This window comes from Xiphophorus couchianus, chromosome 11, assembly GCF_001444195.1.
Source record: "Xiphophorus couchianus chromosome 11, X_couchianus-1.0, whole genome shotgun sequence".
Lineage (NCBI taxonomy): Eukaryota > Metazoa > Chordata > Actinopteri > Cyprinodontiformes > Poeciliidae > Xiphophorus > Xiphophorus couchianus.
Window position 1 is genome coordinate 18,663,020 of NC_040238.1, and position 27,695 is coordinate 18,690,714.

General features: G+C 38.8%; 1 protein-coding gene across 2 annotated transcripts in view; it reads right to left on the reverse strand.

The window, feature by feature from the left end:
* The window catches only part of lrch2 (leucine-rich repeats and calponin homology (CH) domain containing 2), a 36,989-nt gene continuing 9,294 nt past the window's right edge, over positions 1-27,695 (reverse strand). Inside the window, exons 2-22 of one of the 2 annotated variants that reach the window (XR_003597272.1) lie at positions 27,510-27,654; positions 27,171-27,297; positions 26,965-27,070; positions 24,692-24,828; positions 24,372-24,502; positions 24,186-24,273; positions 22,199-22,295; positions 21,975-22,072; positions 21,805-21,872; positions 17,324-17,428; positions 16,753-16,821; positions 16,380-16,442; positions 15,652-15,700; positions 15,409-15,549; positions 14,093-14,143; positions 13,950-14,013; positions 9,797-9,909; positions 8,073-8,210; positions 7,873-7,950; positions 6,737-7,545; positions 4,488-4,499 (exon numbers count right to left, since the gene is read on the reverse strand). Coding sequence is in view for 1 of the 2 variants with exons in the window: in XM_028031376.1 (XP_027887177.1) it covers positions 7,426-7,545; positions 7,873-7,950; positions 8,073-8,210; positions 9,797-9,909; positions 13,950-14,013; positions 14,093-14,143; positions 15,409-15,549; positions 15,652-15,700; positions 16,380-16,442; positions 16,753-16,821; positions 17,324-17,428; positions 21,805-21,872; positions 21,975-22,072; positions 22,199-22,295; positions 24,186-24,273; positions 24,372-24,502; positions 24,692-24,828; positions 26,965-27,070; positions 27,171-27,297; positions 27,510-27,654 (1,988 nt within the window). In the remaining variant the exon portion in view is untranslated. Of the gene's footprint in view, positions 7,546-7,872; positions 7,951-8,072; positions 8,211-9,796; positions 9,910-13,949; positions 14,014-14,092; positions 14,144-15,408; positions 15,550-15,651; positions 15,701-16,379; positions 16,443-16,752; positions 16,822-17,323; positions 17,429-21,804; positions 21,873-21,974; positions 22,073-22,198; positions 22,296-24,185; positions 24,274-24,371; positions 24,503-24,691; positions 24,829-26,964; positions 27,071-27,170; positions 27,298-27,509; positions 27,655-27,695 lie in introns of both variants that reach the window. The other variant, XM_028031376.1, reaches the window with a different exon arrangement.

A 27,695-nucleotide genomic window follows, 5' to 3' on the forward strand; every position in this document is an offset into this window, starting at 1 on the left:
TTGCAAAGAGTTTGATTTATTTGTACATCAACATGAACTGTTTTAAGAAATCCTTGGATTTTTATACAGATTATATTTACAGAGGTTCATTGTTAGTCATTCAGTTGTCTTGCATGCATCAGATTTTTAATAGAAAAAAAGTTTTTGTACATGAAGTTTGACTTGTCTTGGCAGTGTAATATTCAGACATGACTCACTCTGTCACTTATGGATCTGTTAAATCACAAAATGAAAAAAAAAAGTTAATTAAGCTGACAAAGATGAACTCAATGCATAGAATTATCACTTATTAATAGATTAGCACCAAACTCACGAACAACAAAGCTTGTTCTGCGGTAGCTGCTGGAAAGAAAGCCTAAACCTGAACCCAAACCTCAGGAAATTCAGAAATTAGTACAAAATGTGAAGTGATGTGATAAAAGTTGCTTTGAACTTTGAGAAGTTGTCATATTTTGTTACCGCAGCCTTTCTTTAGAGCAGGATTCATTTTTCTGCCTACAGAATCCGAGCCAGAGCCTTAAAAGACGCTGATTTACAACAAAAAGCCCAATGTCACACATTTTTTAATTTGCCGTTACTTCAAAGTTTGTGTTAGCACAGATTAAATAGATGTTTTTTTCCACGTTCCATCACGTATTGCATGCATCTAAAAACAAAACCTTATGTGTGAAGAAATCAAAGTAGAGATTTATCAGTCATTACATTTATCCAGTCACTGCTGGCCATGATTTAAAGATGTGTTTTCCAAAGAAGTGCAAAATAATGAGTCCTTGTTGTGAGTAAAGCTACTTCCTTGACGTCTGAAATTTCAGGGTTTTGTCTTAGTGTCCCATTGTTTCCAAAACTGGTTAGTACTTGTCAGTACATGCAAAAAAAAAACAACAACAAAAAAACAAGGAAACAATTGACCTTTTGGAATACGCTCTGTTCTTTCTAACAAAGTGCAGGTCATGTTAATTTTGTCTGGAGTTTGGAAACCACATTTATCATTGTTGTTTGTTTTTCTTTTACTGTCTGCGCAAAACTAGCCATCTTTATGGCTGCGAAAACATTCCAGAGTATGCATGTCTCCTTTCAACAAGTCTTATTATGAACCTACACTTGCACAGGTAGCCTGGCAACATGCAATCAAACCCACAGATGAACAGCAGTTTTTCATACGATTAAGGCGATCATTACGGAAGGCATGTTTACCCCTACAGACAGGAATGCATGAACAACGTGTTTGTGATTTTGGAGAGCGACTGGAAGAAGGTTGGGTAAGCATCAGTGGAAGTCCCCAGCATGTCTCGTTCTCAGACATTTGAAAAAGTGATGAAGATTTTCTGCACAAGCAAAATTTTCTTGTGCGGAAAATTTTGCTGTCCCTCGTGGTCCTCTGCCAAGAGGAAATAAAAAAAACAAATGACTTTGTTTTTTATTTCCAATAATACGATAAGGTGACGACAATCCATTCGTTACTGTTTCCACACCCCAGTAATAAATGCTACTGTGAGAAAAAAGCTTCGTTTCACCTGTTTAGGCTCAACAACGCAAGAAAGAATTCAAATATCATCGTTTCACTTTGAGTTAAATTGGATTTTATGTGATGCACCAACACAATGTAGCAACTAATTATGAGATGGAAGGAAATTAATACATGCTGTCCAATGTTTTTTTTTTTTAATAAATATCCTACAAAGTGCAGAGTCCATTTACATTCAGCTCCTTTGGTCGCAAAAAACTTGCAGGTGTAATCGCAGAAAAAGTGGGTTCAGGAAAGTACTGACTCAGAGTTTTATTTTTAAGAAATTTTGAAAACAGTGCTTACTTTTGGCTTCCACTTCACAATTATGTGAAGTGAAAGCCAAACATAATCACAAAAAATCTGCTTAAAACGTAACAAAGTTTGCAAGACACCATCAGAGAGAAACTGAGCTAAACTATACTAAGCAAGACTCTAGAATTTGAAATCTGTGCCACAAAACATTTTGTATTAGATGGATCAAAATGCATGTACCAGCAAGTGACGATTCATGACTACAAAGAAAAAGCAAGAGGAGCACAAGTACTCCTATTGAAACACCTTAGTGTTGTGCCACACCTCCTTATGTGCTTTACAGAGAAACATAAACAAACACTCTCAAACACAATGAGTCATCTTTTACAGAAAAAGAAAAGCACAAACGCAGACCTAAGTTCTGCCCCAGTTCTGGACTCAAACATCATGGAAGTGAAGGTTCTTCAGGTAATTGCACTTCAAAGCAGCTCATACACTTATCTCTTTTTGTCTGTGCAGAAATATCAGAATAATTACACTACATTGCGTCTGACAGGCGATTAAACCTTTTGGGAGCTGAGACTTTGACGCAAAGTTATGAAATATTACAGTTTATATTCTTATCAATTGATACATTAGTTCAATGATGACACGCACGGATGAATACAAAAACTTCACTAGTCAGTGGGAGGAATTACTCAAACTGTGCAAAAGACAGTGTTGACTTCACACAACCATAGCATAGAAAAGGGCAGCAACTTTTAAGATTGTTACAGATTTTCTGGTAAAGTGAAGGAGATTCTGTGGTCTCCATATGTATGATAAGCAGGATGCTTTGCATTGTTTTGTATAAATACAGCTCCAGTTAAAAGAAAAGGACTTGCCATGCACACGAACCTGCTGTGTGATGATAAGAAGAGCTGTAGCAAAGCATAATTTTGCATTTTGTTTGTTTTTTGGGGGGTTTTTTACCAGACATTTATGACGGAAAATTCTACAAACATCACAACACTTCAAGCCATAATGAATCACTTTTTTCTCCTCACTATTTTTGTGTTTGCTTGTTCGCTGACTGTTACTATTTTACAAATTGTTAAGACACGGTAAAACACACAAATGTGTGGAACTAATAACACCCCAAAACTGTCTGAGAGAGGGCAAATATGACTGGCATCTAAATCAAAAGTAAAAAAAAAAAAAAAACAAACATTGCATGCAATGTATACACACAACACATTTTTCGTACTGTCTCACATCAGTCTTAATTATGTTAGGATGACCAAAATGAGTTTTGTTTGCTAAATGTGAGAATGATAAGAGAGAAATGGTTTTTGGAGAATGTTTTTCTTACTCTCATCAATTTCAGGAGTTTATATGTCAAGATTTGTACACCTTTAAACAGTTTGGGAAGCCAACATGGCGTCATAACGGATTTCGAATCAGGCAAAAATGTCTGTAAGAGAACCGTGCACCCCAGAACAAAAGTCCTTGTTAAGATGTTGACTGATGCTGATAAATGTGTCATTATTCACAGAGAAATGAGTTCTGGCCACTCAGCGAGGAAAGAAGAAGTTATTACTACAAAAGCAAAATAAAACATTTTCTGCAAATGCAAAAAAAAACAAAACACTGAAGTGTTTGGCCATAATAATCTTTGTTACCATTTGGAAAAATGTAGACGCTTGCAATCCTGACATTACCATCCCAACTGTGAAGTAAAGAGGAAGCAGCATTTATTTGCTGCAGGAGGGACTGGTGCACTTCACAAGATAAATGGAATCATAAGGAAAGAACTTCATATGGAAATGTTAAAACAATCTCTCAAGACATCAGCCAAAAACATGAAGCTGGAAAACTATCATAGGAATGTAACCAAATTAGCTTCAAGGTCGATTAAGCACAACAAAGCTAAGGCTGTGTGGTGCGTCTCACAAATCTCAAAGTTAAAAGGTCTGTGGGAGAAAGTCAGCTGAACCCACTGGCAGAACCAAGTCGAAGGATACCCAAAATGTTTGAAACAAGTTAAACAGCTCGGAGCTAAATCAATCAAAATGGTAAAAAAAATATGCATATAAACTACATTTAAAATATCTCTTTCGTTACTTGCATAATTAGGAAACAGAATTATTTTTGGTAATCCTAATTGATGTGAAACGGAAACATTTTACTCTGATTTGAGTGAAAACGATGCGTAACAGAAGGTTGTGTATCTTTGCAGAGTGTAAGCTGTAGTGTGAACTGTGTTCAGATCCAAAGCCCCTCCTGAATAGTTCTGAGTATTATGCAGATATTAAGAGGAAAAACAACAAAAGTACATTTTAACTGACAAAAAATATAAATAAAGCAATAAATAATAAGTACCCCTCAATTAAGGCACAATATTCCAGGTTTTTGATGCTGTGATGGTGAATACTGGAACACCATCCTGACATCCTTGGATGTTTTCAGGAACTGAAGCTATTCTACATTAGAGATTTAGAAAACTGATTTGCTACATCTTCACTCGATATCAAAGCAGCTCTTCGCTTTCTAACATTTTTTTGTGTGGTTTTAGTTGCAAACATTTGATGGAATTAGCAAATCAGGTGATGCTGAAGGTGAAAATCAATGTGGCACCGGAGAATATCACAGTTTCTGCAGATCATAAAGTGTTCGGTTTCAGAAATCAGTATTTGACCAGGACGACTTTCATCTGTGTACGACACTTTGTTCTCATTACGCTGCCCTGGTCCAAAATAATCTGACAGATTATAAAAGTGTCCAAAGCGTACATGCAGATCTGCCCACAGGTAAAGATGTACACAGTGCCTCATAAAGGCATTCCTACAATTTACCGGGAAACCATTTTCAAATTTATTCTGTCCCTTTTAGTCTTAATTTGAAACTAGAGCGACCAGTTGACTGTGGAAATAGGAAAATACTGAGGAACAGCTACTTTATTATTATTATTATTATCATTTCCTGCCCTTTATATAAATTAAAACAAATCTGGCTTATTGGAATGGATTTTCCATTTGTGAAAACGACTCAAAGTGATCAATTCGTGTGCACCGTGAACAAACTTAAGCATTTACAATAATAAATGCTTTAATTTTCTCTGTTTCTAGAAATTATGTTGGTCCCTATAATTGTGGTGATAATTTCTTTTAAAACAATCACCATTTTTTCTTCCCACCTCACTGAGTCAATGCACTTAAATGCAGTGTTGTATTATTTAAAACATTTCTGGGGTTTTCACACATTTACCAATGGAAGATGTTATACTTACCACAGTCTTTTTCTCAGCTTTCCAGCATTCTCAATTGTAATTTAATTTGGCATTTAATTTGGCAGTAATTTAATCTAACCTCTCCCTCTAGATGACCTCATTTTCCAAGGTAATTCCTTTTATTTGTGTTACATCCCACCAATTACTTCCAAACAACACTGCACCACTTGTGCCTGAGGGAATGCTATCATGTAGTTAAAACATGTTTCTGCAAAGGCATGCAACTCCTAATGTGAAAGAAGGGTTCTGTTCAATCAAACATGTTGAGAAAAAAGAAAAGACTTTTGAATTTATGCTCATTTGTTTGATGTGGCAACCAGTAAGTGATATTTTGCTTTGCTTTTCTGAGATGACAGGAAACTGTGGCTGTAAAGTTTTGACATCCTGGTGTAACTACTAAAAGCCTGCATCCGTAATTTTTTAAGTCTATTTCATTTTTTAATCTATAGATGCTTTGTTCAGGCTCGTGTAGTGGCTATATGCATTTGCCATATTTGCATATTTGCTATTTTCATGTTTCGAGGTGTTGCTACGATCAAAAGCTATTCTTCCCTTTTGATTTGTCAGGCACGTTTCTCAAGCTGCAGGTGAGTTGAACCTCAAACCGCTGGAAGAGTTCAAGCAACAACCAATCACAGGAATCAGTGTGTCTGCTAGCAGCGTATCGTAACGTTTGATCAAAAACAAATATTCTGCTGCACCTGAGCAACTTGGAGAGGTTACGATGTCATGTATAAGTAAAAGGATTAAATAATTACACCAAATACATTTCACTGAAGTAGATCTGAAACCGCGTACAGCAAGCTGCCCTGCTGTGCACGGTTTCAGAGCGGGAGGTTTGCAGGAGGATCTCTGAGCAGCAACAACATTAACATTGGTAACATTTTTCAATTGAGGTCAGAAAAACAATATTAAAAAAAAAAAAACCCGACTCCAAACTGATTTGTGTGCAAATCATAGCAGGCAATCAGATACTTAAACAGTGAGGAACACATGAACTTGCACGTACATTAGAATGCCTTGGCAAAGACCATGCATGCATAATCACAGTGATCAAAAATGTCAACTCCCCTGCAAGCAAATTACAGTGAACCCTTTTCACATTTTATCACATTACAATCACAAACTTCAACGTATTTTATTGAGATTTTATGTGATGGGGGGGAAAAAAAGGAAAAAAATCTGGCTTTTTCATTTTTAGTAAAAAGAAAACTTCAGAGTTCATGTTGTATTTAATCATGGTAGTACTAAGCAAAATCCAGTGGATAGAGTCCATATGGGTTTAATTTAAATTTAGAAACCTCATGGGTTTGTTGGAGAACATCAGAGACCGAGCAGCATCATGGGAGCACAGCAGACAGGTCAGTGGAGAGGTGGAGAGGTTAAAAAGCAGGGTTAGGTTCTAAAAAATATATAAAAAGTTTTAAAGTTATGTCTGCACACAACCCTGAGCAAACTACCTCAGTGAAAGCACAGAAAGCTGGTAAGGATCAATAGAGATACAGCAAAAAATAAATACATTTCCTAATCATTGCTACATTAAGATAAGTTGGTTTTTTTTTGGTCAAACATTTTAAAAACAATTTAGTAGTTTCTGTCCAACTCAAAATTATGGTGCGTTTTGGTCCATCTCATAAATACCCAATAAAATACAAAGAAGTTTGTTGAGGACAAATCGTGGAAAAAAGGTGTATGGATACACTTAGCACTTAGCTTTTGCAGCCATTTAAAGATGCTGACATGAATCAGAACTTCAGCATTTGCTGTTGGTTTTCTACAGAACAGCACCAAATCCTACTGGACCTTCAGCTTGATCTCAGAAAGAAAAACAGAGTCCAAAGTTCATGGCAGCTTTTTTCCTGACTCAGGGTTTAAGACGTAAGAATATGGCAAAAAAAATAGACTAAAAAACTAAGGAAACCAATGAAACATTTTGTTAAAAAAAAAAATCTAAATGTCTTCTTAAGTGAAACAGTGAGTTATGTCTGTTATTTCTTTGCCACACTGTGCTATAACAGCGTGGATGTCCAATCTGTAGTGGCACTTGCAGAGTTCGTGGTAACAGCTGAGAGGGAGGTAAAGGTCTTCTCATTAACCCATTGCAACCAGGTTAACAGTGCAGCTGAGGATTCTTGCCGTCACGTTACAAATCCACTCTCAGCCCAGAAGCAGGAAACAAGAAACATGTGATAATGTGTTGGCCTGGAGCCGGTTGACGACCGACTTCATTTAAGGAGAAATTTTGCGTAATCCCGTCTCCTATTTCAGTCAGGCAGAAGCAGACCGTCACACAGCCACAAGTCACAGAGTCCTCGCCCCAGAAACAGGGGTCCTAAGTCCCTGGCAGTGTGGAGATGGGCTGATCTCTGCGGGATATAAGCAGCATTTACTCTCCGGGTCAAACGGAGGACAAGTGAGTGGACTTTGACGTGGGCAGGTCCAGCAGAGCTTGGACGGTCACGCCGACCTTTACCAGACCTCGCTCCTCTAAGATGTGATGCGGCAGACACAATTTGTCCTGAATTAACAGAGAGATCATTCATCAACACTACTGGCAAAACGACTGACGTCACTTCGCAGCAACATTCACTTGATGGAGGCATATTTGTCAGACAGATTTTCCTAAATGATAAAATGCACTTTGGGGGAAAAACATCAGTCAGAGTCTCAGCTGCAGGAAGCTTGAACGACAAGTGCATGAAAGAACTCGTAGGCCTCTGTTAGGCAGCTTCATAATTTTGTCATTTATCTTCTATGGTCAATGACTGATAACACTTAGCAGCCATAAATCCTAAATAACTAAACAAATACAGAGTGAAAACATTGAAAGTAAAAAATGTGTTACCTGTGAAACTCCAAGCTTCTTGCACGCTTCCAGGAAGTTTTCAACATTCCTGCGGCATTTTGCCATGCTTAGCTTTGGCTGGAAGCCACAACATTAATCATGTTAGTTTGTTAAACTCAGCGTTTAAGCATTAAAAGGTCTGTGAAACAGTTTAGATTAAATAACACATTTGAATCTTATCTTACAGTCAATATACTTACTACTGCAGGTGACGGCACGTGAATGCTGGCAACGGATCGGGGACAAATGTGATTGGCTAGATGGCAGAGGACCACTCCATCCATCAACGCCGCACCAACATCATCTGGGAGGAGGACCTTCAGTCGGGACTCAATGTTCTGCACACATTAAAGATAACACGAAAATGTCAAATGTTGAAAAAGAGAAAAGTGAGCGGAGCGAAGTATGCCTGAGCGCATGGGAGTCTCACGGGAGTCCAGGACAATTTCTCTCTTCAAAAACAGAGGGGGTTCAGCTCAAGTAATCTCTTTTGGATTCCTTGTTTTTACCTCTGGCATGTCAGGTGTACAACCAACTGCTTCCACCTGCTTCAGTTGTCCAGTAGCTGCAGTCAGAAATACCTCCTCCAATTCATCTTGCAGAAGTCACTATATGTGCTTCTTAAATACGACAGAGATGCAACGGTTCAGCGTCTCAGGTTGTCCGCTGGTTCGCCTCTGGGATTATTTTGAACATGTCTAAAAACATAGGTGTATTAAACTCTTCTGGACTATCTTCAACTATTTCTAGAAGTGTCTGGAGTACTTATGTCAGAAAGCGTCACCATCTCATAATAAAATATATATTTTGTGACCTTTAGAGGTGAGGAGAAGGTTTAAGCAGGGGTCTCAAACTCCGGTCCTCGAGGGTCGCAGTCCTACAGTTTTTAGATGTGCCACAGGTACAAAACACTGGAATGAAATGGCTTAATGACCTCCTCCTTGTGTAGATCAGTTCTCCAGAGCCTTAATGACCTAATTTTTCTATTCAGGTGTGGTGCAGCAGAGGCACATCTAAAAGTTGCAGGACTGCGGCCCTCGAGGACTGGAGTTTGAGACCCCTGGTTTAAAGGTTACATCAGAAAGCAGATTTTTCTGTAACATGAACATTTTCTGTCACATTTAGAGTTTCCTACACAGTATTGATGATTTGTGCATTATAGAAACAACTTGATCACACATTAAAAACAAAAAAAGACTGGATAAACTCACAAGCCACAGATTGATGTCTGCAATTATTGCGACATACGAATGACGCACAATAGTCAGCATGTTCAAACCAGGCTTGGGTGGATGCTTTTGTCAGGCTTTTATAGGCTTTGATTTTCTCTATACAGAGTAACTAATGTAGATTTTTTTTTCTGACTAATTCTTTCTTACTAACATGGTCTGGAGCTCTTCCCATTAAAACCAAGGAAGCTCGCTCATCCAAATCTCACCGTGGATGAATGACCAGACTGGGTGTCTGAAGAGGTTCTGTGGTAAGAATGCACTTTAGTGGAAGTCAGCCAGTTTCCTATGCCCATATTTGGTATTTGGAAGAGGTTTTCCATTTCCTTTAACAAAATTAAAACTCTTAGTTCTTCAGACTTTGCTCCAAACAATAAAAAATCCTAAGTTGTTATTTAATACTATTGAAAGGTATTTAATGGCTTACTTACATTTCTCTTGGTCATCTCTCTAAACTAGTGCACCGCTGACCATATTCACATTCAATTTTCCCACAGAGTTATATAAACTCTATTAAATCCTGTTTGAGTGTACATTTTCTCCAGTTCAATTAATAAAAGCCAGAGTAACCTTGGTTTACTCTTTAGAAACTCTAGACGTTGCAACACAAACAGGATCTGGCAGACCGTACTCTTCGTATGACTCATCAACTGGTGAGAACTAGAAAAACATAAACAGGCTGGGAAGCGTCTGACCTGCCGTAAAAGGCCAATCTGCTCAATTTCCTCTCTCAAATGCTCCATCTTCCTCCTCATGGTGAAGCTGGGGTCCGTCGAGCTGATGTCCTGCCGGGTCCCACGAGTGAAGGCTGAAATGAAAAACAAAGAGCACTGCTCCGAGTTCAAGATGATACACAGTGAAATGTCTCAAGGTCCAAGGATCAAATGTTTTTGTAAAAGTTCCTAGAAAACTGCAGTGATTGAGCAACACGCAGGTCAGATGCAGAACATCTGGAATCGACTTCCTCTCAGTGTGATAAAAGTAAACAGATTTTCACACACATCTGCAAAATAGATCAGTATATTTCTAATGCCTTTTACATTATATACAAAGCAGATGTAACAAGGTTAAGAGAAAATTCCTTTCACTTATATCCTTGCTTAAATTGATGTTTTATCAACTCCAATCAAAACTGCAACATCTGGACATCTTGTGCTTCAAACATCCGCATAGTTATTGACTGAAAGAAAACAAGAACTTGGGACTTTTGGTTACAATTTCTCTAATGCACAAGTGTGATTGACAACCTCAGATTGCGATCAGATACTAAATATTTCTTTAAGAAGCAGTTCAGAAGCAGTTATGTGTGTTTCTTTCCCATGCAACCTTAAATCAGAGAAGCAGATTAACACATTTACTAGAGTAAAATCACCAAACAAATGCCTTCTCTGAAATAAGTTTTAGTTAAAGAGCTGACATGGTCTGTATCTGACACTTTTTTTAAAGATAAAGAGACTGGAAAAGTTAATAATAATATATTGTATAGTAAAAAATCCTGCCATCCTAGTAAAGTAGCTCTCTGCAACATGGAAGCCAAGTCAGAAACACCAACATGATTGGATCTTATTCAACACTTTAAGGAGTTCATGCACTATGTGTCCCAAAACAAGCTTGGCAGAACTGAAACCAGGGGTCACAACAGACGTGCTCACCCTTCTCTTCTTTGCTTTTTCCACACGTCTCACTCAGAGCTAACAGATATTTTATCTCCAGCTAGAACAGGAGTAAGCAGAGACTCAGACAGGTCAACATTGGAGGATTTTTCAGATGCATGAGATCCTGTCACCACACAGACAGGAATCAAGTCAGGAACAGTTTGTTCTAACTTGTCCATCTCTGTCTCAACCATGGGAGGGTCCACTATTATGGGACCTATAAATCTCGTCATATCATTTCCCTAAATGGTCCATCAAAAGGGAAAGACAAGGGAAATACTCCAGACACGAACCTTGTCTGTACATGAAGGCGATGGAGGGGAGCAGGCACATGGCTCATTCCTACCTACATCTCACAGTGGCATGTGAAAGTCACGCACTTCAGCGTGTTGCCACTGAAGTGCAACACGCTAGATATGATTAGGGACTGGAAACTCCCATAGTCCCGCAGTACATGAGTCAAGTGTGGGTCCTGTCAGAGAAATTAGCCCTTCAAAAACAAGCTCTTTGAAACCATCATCCAGTTTACTCACAGTTCTGTTCCCATTAGAACCTGTGAAATGATCTGGTTTTTCCACTCAAGAAATATTTTTTTCTCAGACTTTCTTAAAACATGAAGAAGAAGAAACCGTCTCACTGCTAACTTTATATGGATGAGCAGTGAAATCATGTCTACTAGGGGTGATTTTATGAGTCAGGGCAGAATCACAGCTTCTTTGGAAGTGGTATCTTTTTGCTTATTTAGATATGCCACAATTCATCCACGCATGCAATTATTAAATACTCCAATAGGGCGTGCCGTGGTGGCATAGCGGTTAGCGTGACCCTTATTTGGAGGCCTTGAGTCCTCGACGCAGCCGTCGCAGGTTCGACTCCCGGACCCGGCAATATTTGCCGCATGGCTTCCCCCCCTTGCCTTCCCCCTTTCCTGTCAGCCTACTTTCATATAAGGGACACTAGAGCCCACAAAAGAGCCCTGGAGGGGAGAAAAATAAATAAATAAATGAGTTTATTATTTCTGTCAGAGCTGCAGTGTCTACATCTGCAGTTTCCTTTGCTTGGATTTTCTTTTTAAATAAAGTTCACTCGTGCATATTGGTTTACATCTTCTGACTGCATTACCTGAATACAAAAAGTTTCACGTTTAAAAGAAACGAAGTGCCAGAACATAGATATATTTATATGTGTAGCAAAATAATCAGCTGATCTGAATTATTTTTTTTCATTATGTTTTGGCCAGTAATAAGACAAAATGAAATATCTGGGTTCATTAGAACCTCTAGGTTCTCAATTCCTGAGTGTCGCTGCAAACATCATCAGAGAGTCGTAAGCAAATGCTACGCGTTCCCAAACGCACAGTCACAATACTGAGGAACAGACCGTAATGGAGAAGTTCACAACTGAAGTAGAACCGGACCTCACATTAATTGGTTAGAGTTCTCTGATGACAGTTTAAAGAGCTCATGAGCTCCAAAATAAATACTTCCTGTCTGTTTTGGAACAGACAGGAACTGCCACCTTTGATTCAGGTACATGGTATTTAGGTGAATGTCAAAAACAACATCTGTGACTTTAAACAATTTCACAGCAGAAACAAACTAAAAGATGCAATAGCTGTTCCTGAATTAACTTGTGGATTGAACTGGTGGCAAACCACAGGACACAAACCACACACCAACACTTCTGTTGGTGTGTGGTTTGTCTCCAGAGGTTCTGTCTCTGGAGGTTTGTGTTTTTATTTAAGAGTTTTTGAAGCTTTTCTGTGGTAACATATCTGCTTGTACAAATAAGAGGAACAAATATTTGCTAATGCCCCGGTATTACTGTATGACTCACTAAAACAGTAAAGACAGGAATTATTTGTAATTTGATATTGAGAGACGGAGCAAAATAAAAAAAAAAAAAGTCTGCAGCGATTCCACAGAAAACCCTTCCCACTTCCAGAGAAACGCAGGTACCAATGAAACAATCGTGAGTCTGTGCTTCAACACTTTCACTCTGCACTTATTGTTCAAACGTTGATCTCTACAGATGATAACTAAAACTGTTTGCTTTTACATTCCCCATTAATCCTTGCAGGCTATAATTTATTACAAACTCCATACCCCATAAATTCAAATGTCATGTTACAGCCACAAACTACAATATATTTCATTGTTTTTTTTTTTTTAATTAATTTACCAAAATGAATAGTAACTGACAGTTTTCACAAATTTCAACATGTGAAAAGTGTCTGCATCTGTGTCAGACAATGAATAAAATTCAGTTCAACCACTTAAATCTGCTTTGTGCAAAATGTTTTTGTTTGTTTTTTAAGACTTGCATATTCAAGACAGAAGATTTCTCTTTTCAACATAGCTCACGTTCAGGCAGACTGGACATTATGGGAGCACCAATTTTCAAGAGAAGCTCTGGACTGTGAACAGTTCTTATACACTGAATGGAGGTAAATGCACAAATGCAACTCTAACTTTTCAGATTTTCTTTTTGTACAAACTTTTGAAAACCGTTTTAATTCACTTCATAATTATGCATTACTTTGTTGGTCTATCAAATAAAATTTCAATAAAATACTTTGAACTTTGTGGCTAGAAGGTGATAAAACATGAGAAAGGGGAACACATTGTTTTGCAAGGCAGTTTGGGACTAAAATGTTTTTTCTTCGGTTACAAAGGACGGTTGTTCTCACTTGGATCGCTGTTGTAATCGTTAGAATATTTGCAGGCAATATAAAGGCACGAATCTTCCAACAGAGCTGAAGAGGAAAACACAGGCGTCATTAATTTGGCAAGCAGTCACAGAACCTGCAAAACCGAAAGCAGCCGGCGCTGATGGCTTTTAAAGGTTGCACATCATTTTATTTAGGAATGTTATGGGAATATACCTGAATAGAAGTGCACACCACACTTTTAATATTTGTATTTGTAAAATCCTTCAACCTCGCAATGAGGCTCTTCTTTGTGTTGGTCTGTCACATAAAATTTTTATAAAGTACGCGGATGTTTGTGGTTTCTACAGTCTTGAACCAACTATGAGCTGCTATTATTTTTGCATGACGAGACATTCCTCATCTAGTACGTGTCTAAACCCTGAATTATAAACCCAACAGAGTTGAAAGGGAAGTAGAAACAGAAACAGAAGAAAATTTGAGGCAAAAGCTAAACACAGCAGGAGCTTAGCGCTTTTCTGTTACCTGATCTTGGTTTGAGTCCAAACACTGTCAACGTGGTGCTGAAATCAGCGTTGCACAAACCCTCCTAAGGACAAAGACGTCTGTTAGACTCAGAATAGATGAGCTTTAGGTGGGATGTGTGCACACCAGACAATCAGACCCACCTCACATTCTTCGTTACCGCTGGAATTTTTACGAGCGCTCTGACACTTGTACTGTCAGGAAAAGCAAAACATTTTTATGATTACTTGTTTATTTATTTGTATTTGACATGCACAGGAGGAGACATGTAATATGTTTTATTGCAGTAACATCATTTCCCACAATAGAAAATTATGACCTTTAATATGCGTACATTTATCTGGTAAAGTAAAAAAAAAAATCCCACAACTATTTGTCTTTGCACAATGTTTTTAGATCATCCGATCTTTTCTTTTAATCTCCTTTCCTCACTCTTGTTTTCTATGGACTGACAAGGTTGACTTTGTTTCTGGTTAAATATTTCTGTGTTGATTTGGACATATGCTTTGGATCACTGCAGCAGAAACACTTAAAAGGGCCATTTTTATATTTCTAGGAAATAAAACAAGAACACAGGGAAATAAAAGACATTAGAGAGGAAGAAATCAAGAAAAAAGTAGAAAGAAATTGGAATGGAAGTGTTAAAGAAAAAAATGAAAGAAGGAATGAAAAACAGCAGAGGAATAAATAAAGAGAGAGAACAAAGGACAAAAGAGACAGGAAATAAAGTCACGATGAAAAAAATAAATTAAGAAAATAAATAAAGGAAGAAATGAAAGAAGGAAAGGTGTAAAGCACAGGTCTCAAACTCCAGTCCTCGAGGGCCGCTGTCCTGCAGTTTTTAGATGTGCCACAGGTACAAAACGCTGGAATGAAATGACTTAATTACCTCCTCCTTGTGCAAATCAGTTCTCCAAAGCCTTGCTAATGACCTAATTATTCTATTCAGGTGTGGTGCAGCAGAGGCACATCTAAACGTTGCAGGACACCGGCCCTTGAGGACTGGACTTTGACAACCCTGGTGTAAAGGAAGAATGGAGGACAGGAAAAAACAGGTGGAGGGTCACAAAGATGTGACTTTTAGACTATCAGAGGGAATAAAAACTGTAAATACAAATACTTTTTCCAACTCCGATTTGCAGAAAACCTAAAAATCTCCAGATAGCAGTTTTAAAATAAATACTGAATATTCAAGCTAAAGGTTGGATTTTTCTAAAATTGTCAATGTAATGTTGTGCTACTATCATAAAAAAATAATCTAATATAAGGCTTCTTCGACATCTTTGCATGCTTTTGTTACTAGATGGGAAGAGATGGTGTACCTGCCACATGACAACATACTGTTGAAAAGATGCAGGTTAACAAGCTGATTACAGTGACTGAAATCTCACGACCATGACAAAATACTAGAAAGATTCTGCCAGCCTTGAAAAGAAAGATGTACATCACATGGCCACACCTTCAGGTAGTCCTTCCTCAGGTACTTGTTCCGCCTGCGGTCTTCGTTCTGGTTGAGGACAGGAGGAACTTCGGGCCAATTTGGATCGCAGTCTGACCGTTCTGATTTCAAGCTCCCATCAAAGGAGCAGGAGGACGAAGGCTGAAACACACAAAGTTAACATTCAAACGACTCCCGTCGTCAGACCACAACAGACAGAAGTGCATGAATTTTGGTATAATTGTGCATAAAATCTCTCTGTACCTGCCCACTCAGCACTGAAGCGCCGCTACTTCCTTCATCCAGAGAGGCACTGAAAGAAACAGTACAAATAACATTAAACAAAAACCTTTTCACTCATCCAACAGAAAAGAAAACTGTGAGAATTTGAGTTTTCTGTGTGTTTATTTTGGTTTCGGTTTCACCGTGTTGTCCTGTTCCTTGTCTCCCCTGATTGTCTCCCTGTGTATTTAAACCCACCTGTGTCTTTTGTTCCCCTGTCAGGTCCTCATCTATGCTACGTTGAGTCTGTCATCAGTGTGTTTTTGCACCAGTTGCTACCAGTGTGAGCTCCTAGCCTCTGCTCATCTGTACTGCCTGGATTGTTGTGTTTTCATCGTCATTAAATGAACATTTCTTCACTTCAACCTGGGTCCACAGCATCTTCCTCACCACCTCCAGAACCACAAATCCTGACAAAAACATTATGTGTCATTTGTCTGATTTTAGTGTCGCAGGAGGCGTAACAGATTAACCTGATCAAGGCTTTGAGAGGAAATTAAAACATCCATATTGTGCAGATGAGTTGTGCGATTAGCCTTGAATCAAATTTGAGACAATTTCAGCTTCTGTTAACTCAATGCTGCATTTATTTTGTCTTGTAATATTTATTTTGATCTGTTTTTAATTGGATAAAATCAGCGGTTTCCCTTTAAGATGAGTAAACTTAATTAAGTGGATTTGTGGCTTTTCTGGCCGACTGTGACTCGTACCTTCGAGCAGCCTGAGGTGGGGGCCTCGGTTTGCTGCTGGAGCTCCCAGAGTGACTCAGAAACCTGCAAAGAAAAACAAGAAAACAGGCATGCTCTTATGAAACGATGCAAATCCGGTAAATCATTGGCAATGACACAATACTTTTCCATATGGCTTAAAATACACACTGCCGGATATTCACTGGAAACTTGAGCAACATGGGACAGCACCTAAAGAGTGAAAGTGATAATGCCCCCCTTGTATAAAGTTTCTTTTAACAATGGCACTGATTCACATCACAGCAATTCGGGTACAACAGCTGCAAGGAGACGCTCCTCGGCAAGAGTGACATTCAAACCGGCTGTGAAATATTAAGAGGGAAAACCTGCGTACCTGTGTGCCCTGCCGGTCACCCTCCGCCGGTGGATTAGACTCTCTGCTCTGCAAATTAAGGACCGTCGTCTAAGACATCAAACAAGCCGAAGCAGAAGGAAGAGAGAAGTAGAGAAACATCAGAAGTAGGAAGAGAGAGATTACATTTGAGGAGACAAACGAAGAAGATAGAAATGATGCAGCAATGTTTGGGAAAACGTGGGGAAATATCGGCCAGAATTATCAGCAACAGAGTAACACCAAAACACTTTGGCTTGATGCAAGCACACGTTGATGGATTTTTTTAAAAGTCATTTCTTGTGATAGACCAATAGAAATAAATACATTTCTTTGCAGTGAAACAGATGTGAAATATCGTTTTGAATATTCTTAGATGGTACCGCTGCAAACATCTGAACACTGAGATTTATGCTCATGTTGTTTTTGCAAAATAACAGAAGTTCAGTCAGATTGGCTCGTCTGTACACACAAATGCTCAAGTCACACAATTATACTTTTCACCTGTTTTTCTGTGAGCATGCTTAGAGATTTCTCCTCTGCCATGTGTGTCGTCATGGCGACTCCCACCCACCTGTTCTGCTGTTCCTGCTGCAGAAGCTGCACAGCGATCTTCCTCAGATCCAGCACTTCTTTCAGCTCATCATCCTCTTCCTCAGCTAGCTGGTCCTTATCAGAACTGTGAGGAGATGAGGTTTGAGTTTACAAACTTTAAAAACACACAATCCTGGCCTGAATTATTATTAAATGAACTCATTCTGTGTTTATCCATCTAATGTATGATTTTATAAGACAGGAGGACTTTCTCGCTGCAGGCTGCATTTGTTAATATCGGCAATAGGTGGGGTTGTGTTTACATGAAGGAAGCCAAGCCGCCACATTAAATTAAACGGGCAGCTGCAGAAGCTGGAGCACGCAATCAGACAATCAAATGAGAAGACACTTTCATGGCCACTTGATTTTTTTTGTTACTAAATAACTGACCTAAGTGGAATTGTAAGCATTGATCTGGGTTTTATTCAAGTTTATTTGAGTAACAGCTTGTGTGTCTGAAACTACTGCAGGATATATAAACATCAAGAGAGAGAGCAAGAATAAACATGTTTAAAAAAAAACAATGCATAGCTACAGTTTCCTGGTTCTGTTTAATCTCATTACTCCAACCCTGGGGCAGCAGACGCCAGGCCAAAACATGAAGAGAGCAAAGGTTGTCTTGCTTTAATATTTAAACAAATGAAAAGGCAATAAAAATCCCTCCCTCCTCCTTTTTGTTGTCAATTGTTCTCATTCGATTGCACAAGCATTTCAGTTTCTACATGTTGCTTTTGACGCAGTGTGGATTCATCTTGAGCAACTAAGTTTGCTTTTAAATGCTGAAAAATAAAAAAAATATTGCTTCTGTCCACTAAGTTGAAATCAGATTATCTAAACAAAACGTCCAAAAATAGCACCGGCAAACTACTGCCGTTAATTCAATCTGCAAATCAAACTTTTAGTGACACAAAGGAACTCTCTCTGATCCAACAAGGTAAAATAGAGAACCATTTTCCCAGCCAAACTGGAGGCAAAAACTTCCCTTTTGCATCAGTCGACTGTTCAGAGAAGACATTTGTGGTGACACTAGTTTGCATTAGTGTATAAGACAGAGGTAGAGTTGAAACTTGATATTTACATGCAGTGTAAAAAAAAGATTCCACCCAACAGAACTGGTGTAACTGAGTTGTAGTACTCAAATCTGAAGAGGTGTTTCTTACAAACACCTCTTCAGGTTTGTTCACTAATTTTCTAGATGAGATCGTGGATTTGTGATGGTCACTCCTAAGCAGTGGCTTTGGCCTCCATAAACCACTTTGCAGCTAACATGGCTATATTTTTGGAATTATTGTAAATTTGAAAGACCCATCTTTGCTTGAGCTATGAATTTCTGGCTGACGCCTCGAGATGCACAGATATAAACACCTCACGACACTGACAGAGGCAGAAAACACCGAACTAAAACCCTTTTTAAAGAGCTTACAGGATCTGGCTGTGTATGGTTTATCTCAGTTTGAATCCAACTGTTCTGTGAATGCCTCTGAGGTTTGATAGACTCTTGAGATTGCAATGATTATACGGTTGTCATAATAAAATCTTTAACACCTTTTTACTAGATTTAAAATGCATGTGAATACAAGAGTAAAGCTCCGGCTCCAGACTGGTTTTCTTATCTGGTGTGTTAAGAATTACCTGTCCACTCAAACCGTAAACACAAGGTCTCTGAAACAAAATACGCTCTATTGTTCCTTACGGTTATGAAAGGCAGACGTGTCACAAACTCTCTCTGACTTCTGGAGGTTGCGTCTGCGTGCAGCGAAGGGGAACGTGAGATAGTGAAGAGAGAAACAGGGAGGAACCGTTTGGCTCTGTCCAGATGACCACCAACCGGGAAGCACGCCCAGCAAGTTTGAACCTCTTGTTAAAAATGCAGCTTGGTGTTTTTATTCACACAAGGACGGTTTTTGGATTACGTCCAACTAGGTTCTCAAAAAGAGAAACTGCCAGTGCCTAACAATCAAATTCTTCAACGCCCTTGTCGAGACCATGGAGGCCTTCCTCAGGCGAATTCTTTTGAAAACCTTCGCCAAAGCTAATTCAGAGAGAGATTTTTTGATAAGGTTCAAACTTTATTAGCGAAATAAAACGTAAACATTTGTTCTCCAACATTCTCCAGCCATTGGTGTGACTAATAGTTTAATTACTGATTCTTTTAGCGACTAGATCCAATATAATCACTGAATTTAGAGTTAAAGTGTTAATATTGTAGTTTCCTCTCATTCCTTGTACAGTTTAGGCTCCCTCACAAAGAAACTGTTCACTTTGCAGATTGTCTCCTCTATGTTTTCATGCTAAGAGCTTATTATACAATATTTTCAATATGTATTCCAGATAACAGTGTTGTAGTACTCAAGACCGGTCTTGGTCTCGAGACCATTTTTGATGGTCTCGGTCTCGGACTCGACCGCATTTGGTCTCGGTCTTGTCTCGGTCTCGGGCGCCGAGGACTCTGGATTTTATTTCAAGACCAGTCAAGACAGCAGCTGCGGAAATATCACTAAACTTACAACATACTGTCCAGTTTCACTACATGCAAAACGCACCGATTAAAATCCAAGTAGTTTTGCAAACAACATGAAAATTAACAATAACGGGCTGCTCAACCGTTGATCACTGATGATACATAATTAGAAGCATTTTCTGCCAAATGTAATGGGTTTGTCCTGGATCTGAACCCTTAGGAGAGGTCGTGCTGTAATGTGCAGAAAGTGGTTTCACATTTTCTTCTTCTTACTTTAACTTAAAAGGCCCTTACACATTACTGGAGCTGAAGTACCTCTGTCGTATGCACGAACGCAAGCATCCCAACTCGGGGCAGCACGCTGATTCAAAGTTTAAGTTCAAGGTCCAACAATTTCTTTCTGTTTTTAATATCATTTTCTGAACGCCAGCCAACACATTGTTTAATTTTCCTGCTTTCTGCCATGGAATACTTTGCAGACACAACAAATAACGGTGAGTTAGTTTGTGTAAAATGTGTGTCTTTTGGATACTTTAAAACCAACCAATTTATGGAAATGAATTTCCTAATGAAGTCTGCATGTGCTTCTGTTTTGACCAGTGATGCAGGATTGCTAGGAATAGGTACCAAGAGATAAAGCAGACTCAAAAACTGGATGCATGGATGCAATGGTCGGATCACGCTCCAGTGTTTTACTGGCACACCTTCAGCTTTGCTCTATAAGCATTTGGCCGTGTGTTGCTTAGATTCAACATGCAGCGGCTATTCAGAGTTTCAATCTTTTCCCCGACATCTTGTAGATCTTGGAATAACAGAAGAGCATAATTCGTCTCGTTTAGTAAGGCTTTAAGCTGTTTTGGCATTTTGATGTCATATGAGTAAAAATTATGTTTATTCCTTTCTGATCTGCTGCTTCCTTTCATCAAGTTGGGCTTAATAACTTCCCTGCAGTCCTTTGCTTGTTTCAACTCCTGTAGTCCTCTGTTCATATTGTTTACATGGACAAAGCTTTCTGATTTTCATCAAAACAGGAAAGAACGGAATCAAACTCCAGATTTAGAGACACATATATGAGTCACTAATGTTTACAGCATGTCAAAACAACAGCTGCACAGCATCTGTACATGCTGGGTTTTTCCTAGTAATAGTGCTACAATTCATAGTGCTTTGCTAAATCAGTGAACTTTTTCACTGTTATGTAATAATCACAAACTTTCAAGAATTTTATTGGGATTCTGTGAAGCAGACCAACAGGGAGTTGTTTGGTGGTTTTAGATATTATGAGAAGAGTACTAAAAATGAGAAGTTTATTTTATCTACATTTCTGAGGCTAAATAAAGAATAAAATCCAACACTGCTGCAGTTCATCTGTGTATAACTTAATCGCAGTATGAATACTGTACAGCTGATTTGTTTAGGTTTTAGAGGTTTGTTGGAAAATATTAGGAACATGGATACCAAAAACAAGGCCTGGACAGAGCAGAAGCTGAAAACCTGATAAATACTCCAACAGCTGTAGGCATAGTGTTAAAGATTAGATCAAAGTCTAAGCACATACTGCAGCAATACTTTACACACAAATGCTGAATTTCAAGTATGACCAAGCATGAACTAATTTGCATTGAAAAATATGGAAAAATGTGTAAAGGTTTGGTAGACGTGTCCCAAAAATTCTTGCATGTGTAACTGAAATGAGTTGTGACTCAGAATAACTTTAAAAAAATTCAGGCCACACCTATTTTCATTTTTTGTTTTAAAGAACTCTTTTAAACCATGTATTATCTTTCTTCCCATCGCGTTATGTGAAGTTTGAATGAGTAATAAAATTAAAAAAAGAACAGATGTTGTGCCGTCCTGTAAGCCTGCATCCACAGACAGTGAGTCATTGACGTTTTAGCCCCTTTGTTGTTTCCAGAGAGCATCAGCAAGTTTTCACGTAAAAGCGGCGTGTGCTCGTTTGCACGTGCTTTGCTGAATAAGAGAGTTGGTTTCAAACTCACCCGGACTCCTCCTTCCAGCTGTCTTTATCTTTACATTGTTGGGACATGTTTAAAACTTTCTCCAGCTCCTGAAACGCACCCAAAGCAACATTGCATGAGGATCCGGACAGCAAAACTTCTCGATTTTCTTTTGTTAAGATCTTGAAGAAAACACAAACAGATGTAGGTACCTTTATACAAGACACATGGCTGCTTTGCTGCCCATCTTTCTCTAACAGAGCAGGATCCTCGTCGGGGTTGGGCTCTATAAAGTCATACAGATCCTGATCTGATAGAGGGAGGAAGCATCCGCGTTCGTCACACAACTGTCACATTTTAGGCACTTCATTCTATAACCCCCATGTGTCTCTGTTATTGCTGTCAAAGGGAATGTGTGATACTTATTTTGGGTAACCTTTGCAAGAGTCCATTTTGGAGAGCAGGGACAGAGCGTCGGCGCGGGCCGTCTCTGAGACCTGTGAGTGGAGGCTGACGGTGTCGTCGTCTGAGGGCTGCGGACGACATTTGAAAACAAAAACAGCCTTATTAGGAATTACTTTTATAGGCTGGTGATGCAATACAGAACATGCGCTAGCGTGGAAGTGATACAACGTAAAGATTCCTTTTACTGGCTGTTTAGACAAGGTTATTTGTCTTAACCTTCATCAATCATCAATCAAAGAGACATCTGTGGTATGCTGCCTTTGACATGTCGCAGTTCCTTCGCTCCGAGGCACAAACTGAAATATTACCAACAGGTGAATTAGGGTATACATGTGGTTTGATTCCCTCCACAGTCTCTCCTGTCAGCTCTTAAATTATTTCAGTAAATATCCCTATGCCGTTTCTCCACTCAGCGTTGTAGTCATATACAGTTGAAACCTGAAGTTTGCTGACACGACATACAAAAACACATATGTATTTTTTTTTCACACTAACTGATGTGAAATCAATAAACTTTTCCAGTTTTACTTCAATTACGATTACCAACATTTTTTCTATTTGCTAAATCCCAGAATAATGAGAGAGAGAATTTGTAAGGCAATTTTTATTACTTTCTTCAAAGTCAAAATACAAACACACTTCATTAGTATTTGGCACCACTGGCCTTAAACTGTATGATTTGGATATTTTCCCCATAAGCTTCTCATAATAGTTGGCAGGAATTTTGCCCCATTCCTCCTGGCAGAACTGGTGTCGGCCATGTTGGTAGGCCGCCTTGCTCGAGTCGCACATGACTTTTCAGCTTTGCACATAAATTTTCATTAGGATTGAGGTCATGGCTTTGTGATGTCTGCTCCATAACATTGACTTTGTAACTCTTGAGCCATTTTGTAACCAGTTTGGCTGTTTGCTTTGGGTCATTGTCCGTTTGGAAACATATTTGCACCCAAGCCTCTTTTTCCTATCTGTCCAGAAATGACGGTCTTTGTCCCTGTGTGCATTTTCAAACATGAATCTGGCTTTTTTATCTTTGTTTTGAAGTAATGGCTCCTTCCTGGCTGAAGGAATTGACTCGTTTCACTGAGGATAATCACACATTCTTACCATCTTCAGCCAGTATCTTCTTTAGCTTTTGTTTTTGAGTTGATATGCTCATTTCAGAGCAAAGAATGTTCCTCTCTGGGATCTCTTAGACTGTATTTAAATTTTTGATTTTGAAGAAAGTAATAAAATGATTGCCTTTTCATTATTGTAATCCTTTGTAATCCTAAATGACCAAAAACAGGAAACATTTTTATCTGATTTCATGCCAGACAGTGTCAAAAAACGCTGATGTCTTTTCATATAATGTATGTAAACTTTTGATTTTAACAGTACATGTTGTGCGATTGAAGTTTGACGTCTGTATTATTTCCTTTTTAACCCTCTGGCGATTCACCGCCTTCCATTTTTTGCTTCAATATTTCTGTGCCTGCTGGTTTTGCTTTTGCAAGTTCAAAGCTAGATTGACAACTTAAAGATACCAATGTTTTTCTCTTCAGCTCTGTCTAATGAGACATTGTGTTATTTCAGCTGCCACACCCCAGGAGTTTTTAAATTTATTATTATAACCACGGAAATAACAAACCAAGTGAGAACAACAATCCTTTGACATCACAGTAAAACATTGTAGTCTTAAAGTGCCTTGCAAAGTATGTATTACACTTTTCCCACATTTTGTCATGTTCCAGAGTTCAATGTATTTTATTGGGATTTTATGTGACAGGTTAACAAAGTTGTGCATTATTAAGTTAAAGGACAATGAGAAATGCTTTTCAAGATTTCCTACAAGAAGGAAAATCGGTATGTGAATTTATTTTTGGTTCTTAAAAAACAAAATAGAAAGAAACCAAAGGCTGTTTGAGACTCCTACACACTGGAGCACATCTGTGACCACATCTATGTGTTTGAACTCTGACCTCTGTTGTTGACAGCCTCTTGTCACCATTGTCACTACCAATTCCAGAGTCGGGCCCATGATTCTTACTGGGATAAAAATCTTCCATGCTGGAAATATACAAAACAGATTGAAAATGTTAAAATGAATAAACTACTAATTAGGTTTGGATACATATAATATAACATAATGATGAATCTGTTGTTGCCTGTCAGTGAGGGGCTGTGGAAGACATCGTTTGCTGAGCGTCGGGAGGTCCAGGGTGTCTGGCTTCTTGTCCGTTCTGCAAGCCTGGATGTTCAAGTACTTGAAGATATGCACTTTGCCCTTGAGGCAAATCTGAAATGCATAAAATCCAAAACTGAACTCAGCTCACTGTCAATTACCACTGCAGAGAGAATGATCTCCTCTCAACCACTAGAGGGTGCACTCGTGTCAGGTTCATTTCATTCTCGTTTTATGTTTACAAGTAAACTTAAGTACGTCTTACTTCGTGCATGAGCACGACGCTGGAGTGAAATAACACACCTGTGCAGGAGGAGACTGCATAGGATTGTTGTCCAGGATGATGTACTCCAGCTGCCTGAGTTTCCTGAAAGCTGGAGGAATCTCTGTGATCTTATTGCAGGAGAAGTCAAGTCGGATGAGAGGCAGATCTGCCAGCTCTGAAAAGGAAAAAATGAAACCCTGACACAAACAGCAGAATCTGCAGAAATGTAGGGAACCCGTTTTTCAACATTTCACCAAGTTCTAGAGTCCTTACACTGGCTCTTGTAGCTTAAAATCCTGTTGTTTATAAATCACTGAAACACCAAAACATCTGGAAGGTTGTCATAGCAACCTTCCAGACCTCTCAGATCTTCTGGTTCTGGTTCTGCTCTGCATCACTGGAACCAAAACCAAACATGGAGAAGCAGCATTCAGCTTCTATGCTCCACAAATCTGGAACAAATTTCCAGAAAACTGAAAAACAGCCAAAAAACTGAGTTTCTTTAAACCTAGACTAACCTAGCCTCTGTAGAGTTGAACGTTGTGGTTAGTTTAACAGTCTTCATGTTCCAAGGAAACAAAAATCACCCAAAAATTACCCAAACAAATTCTGACTAAATATGAACCCCAGTGGATTTAACCCTCTTTACAGAACATTTCTAACGTTCTCCAACCTAATAAAGCTCATTTCTCTTTTCTAAAGTATTTAGGAGCCAACTTTGCTTTTACCATGATGCATCATAGGAAATTACTGAAGCCACACAGGCGTTTTAAAAGCATTTCACAACCTAATAATGCGTAGGTTGTAAAATCCTTCATTCTCAAAAATCTTTATGTCTCACCAAATGAAGATATTTCAACACTGACAATGTCTCAGGTTGCATCACCAAAGTAAACAAGTGGAAACGGTTGATGCAGGTCTTAAAAGGCAACAGATGCATCTGTTGCGCTCAATCTTAATGGGTTTTTATATAATAGTCTGCTTAAGGCTGAGTCAGCATTGACTGAAAATACTTCTTTCAATCAAAATTTATTTTGATTAATAAAAAAAGAGAATAAAAGGAATACAGATTTTTTTTAAACAAAGGAAATGCAAGAAAAACAAACACAGTGGAGCTGGTAGAAGAAGGCTTGCCTGCTGAATGTAGCTGGTGTTTAAAAAAGTCGATAGGCTCCCTACTGAGCAAATCGATTACCCGGGAGGGTGGCTACAGTCCTGTTGACCTTAAACCTCTGGATAATATGTGGAACTGCAGTCACAGTGTTTTCAAACCGCATGGATTTAGTCCCATAGCCTCTACCTTTAAAATGCTTGTCTACAAATTTATTTCTAATCTGCTGAGACTTTCAACATGTTGCAGGAAGCTGGAATCAACTTTCCGTATCATCACTGTACTTACTGATGGTGACCAGATCCTGTTAAATATACATATTTTCAATAATATTAATATTTTAACTGCGTAGAAACAACAGTGGCTTGTACATTCTTGTTACACCTGATTCAACAGTAAGAAGTTGAAATGAATTAATGAAAAATAAAACTTGACTTCATGTAATGTAAGGCCTAGTGTAGAAAATCAGGGAATATTTAAAGTATTAAAATCAAGGTGATAGACTTTTTTATGACTGACCTCATTGACATACATGAAAAGAGAATGAATTTGTGTTTTCTCATGAATAAATATGGAATCCAGTTAAACTATTTCCACACTCCAGTAACAGTTTAGTTCATACTGGTCTTGGTTCTAAGGAAAGTGTGAGGAGGATTTTTTTTAAGGAGTCCCAGGGATTGAGGTCCCAAAACCGTTTGATCTCGTTTGATTTTATGAAGTTCTTTTCACGGTGGTTTATATTTCATGACAGTTATGATTACTTTCTGACAGCTTCTCATGAGCGAACCTGTTGGGAGTGAGAATGTGTTGAAATAACTAAACTGGCTTCCAACTAAACTCTGTCAGAAAGTAGATTTATCGTTCACTCAATCAGATTCTCATTCATCCGTAAAATGCAAAATTAATTTAACAAGTTGTGTTCTTCTTGGCGAAATTTATGACTTATGTCACACAAATAAAAATTTTAATTGGTGACAAAACTATTAATCAAGTTTAGAAATCGAAAGCCGATTGCAAAAGAGAACAGACAACAGACATGACAGGAAACACAAAACAAATGCTTCCAGCCAAGTGTTTTTTGGCTCTTAGAGGTCAGCCGCGCTTGCCAAAATCCACAACACGGCGCTCTGACTACGTACCCATAACTCTGAGAGAGCTGCACGGTGAGATACAAACAGAGCATCTCAAGTGATCACTGACCCTCGGGCAGCATGTGAAGACAGTTCTTCCTGATGTTGAGTTCACGTAAGGCTTGGAGCCTCCCCACCTGCGCCGGCAGGACCTGGATCTCGTTGCAACTCACGTCCTGGAAGTGGAGGGAAAATGTGGGAAAGCAGAAATACTCTTATCTGTCAACGTGCATCACATCATCGGGTCAAATGCACCGATGCCTAGGCAACGCTCACCAGCTCCATCAACTCTTTGGCCTTGCCAATCTCTTCAGGGATGGATACCAGCTTGTTGTTGCTCACAAGCAGGACTTTGAGGGGGAGATTGAACAGGTATTTTGGTAGAACCGACAGGAGATTTCGGCTGTGGAGGAAGATAAAACATTGACCTACATATCAAAACTGAGCATAGAGGTACTGGGAATTGAGTTTCAGTACAAAAAGAGGAATTGTCTCCTGTTCGTGTGAGCTTGTTTCTGAGCAAAAAAGCAGAACAAGCACCTCTACGTACACATAAACCTGCAAAACATTAGCTCTTACTTTGACTGAATGCAATAATAGAAACTCATGGCTCACCTGATGTCAAGATAAGTCAGCATCTGCAGATTGATAATGGCTTCAGGGATGGATTTGATGCAGTTGTGGTAGAGGTTGAGTGATTCGAGTGGGGCAAAGAGACAGACCTCTGGGGGGATCTCTGCCAGATGATTCTTGGATAGATCTACAGACAGAAACAGAAAAAGTGTTTACTTCCAACATGCA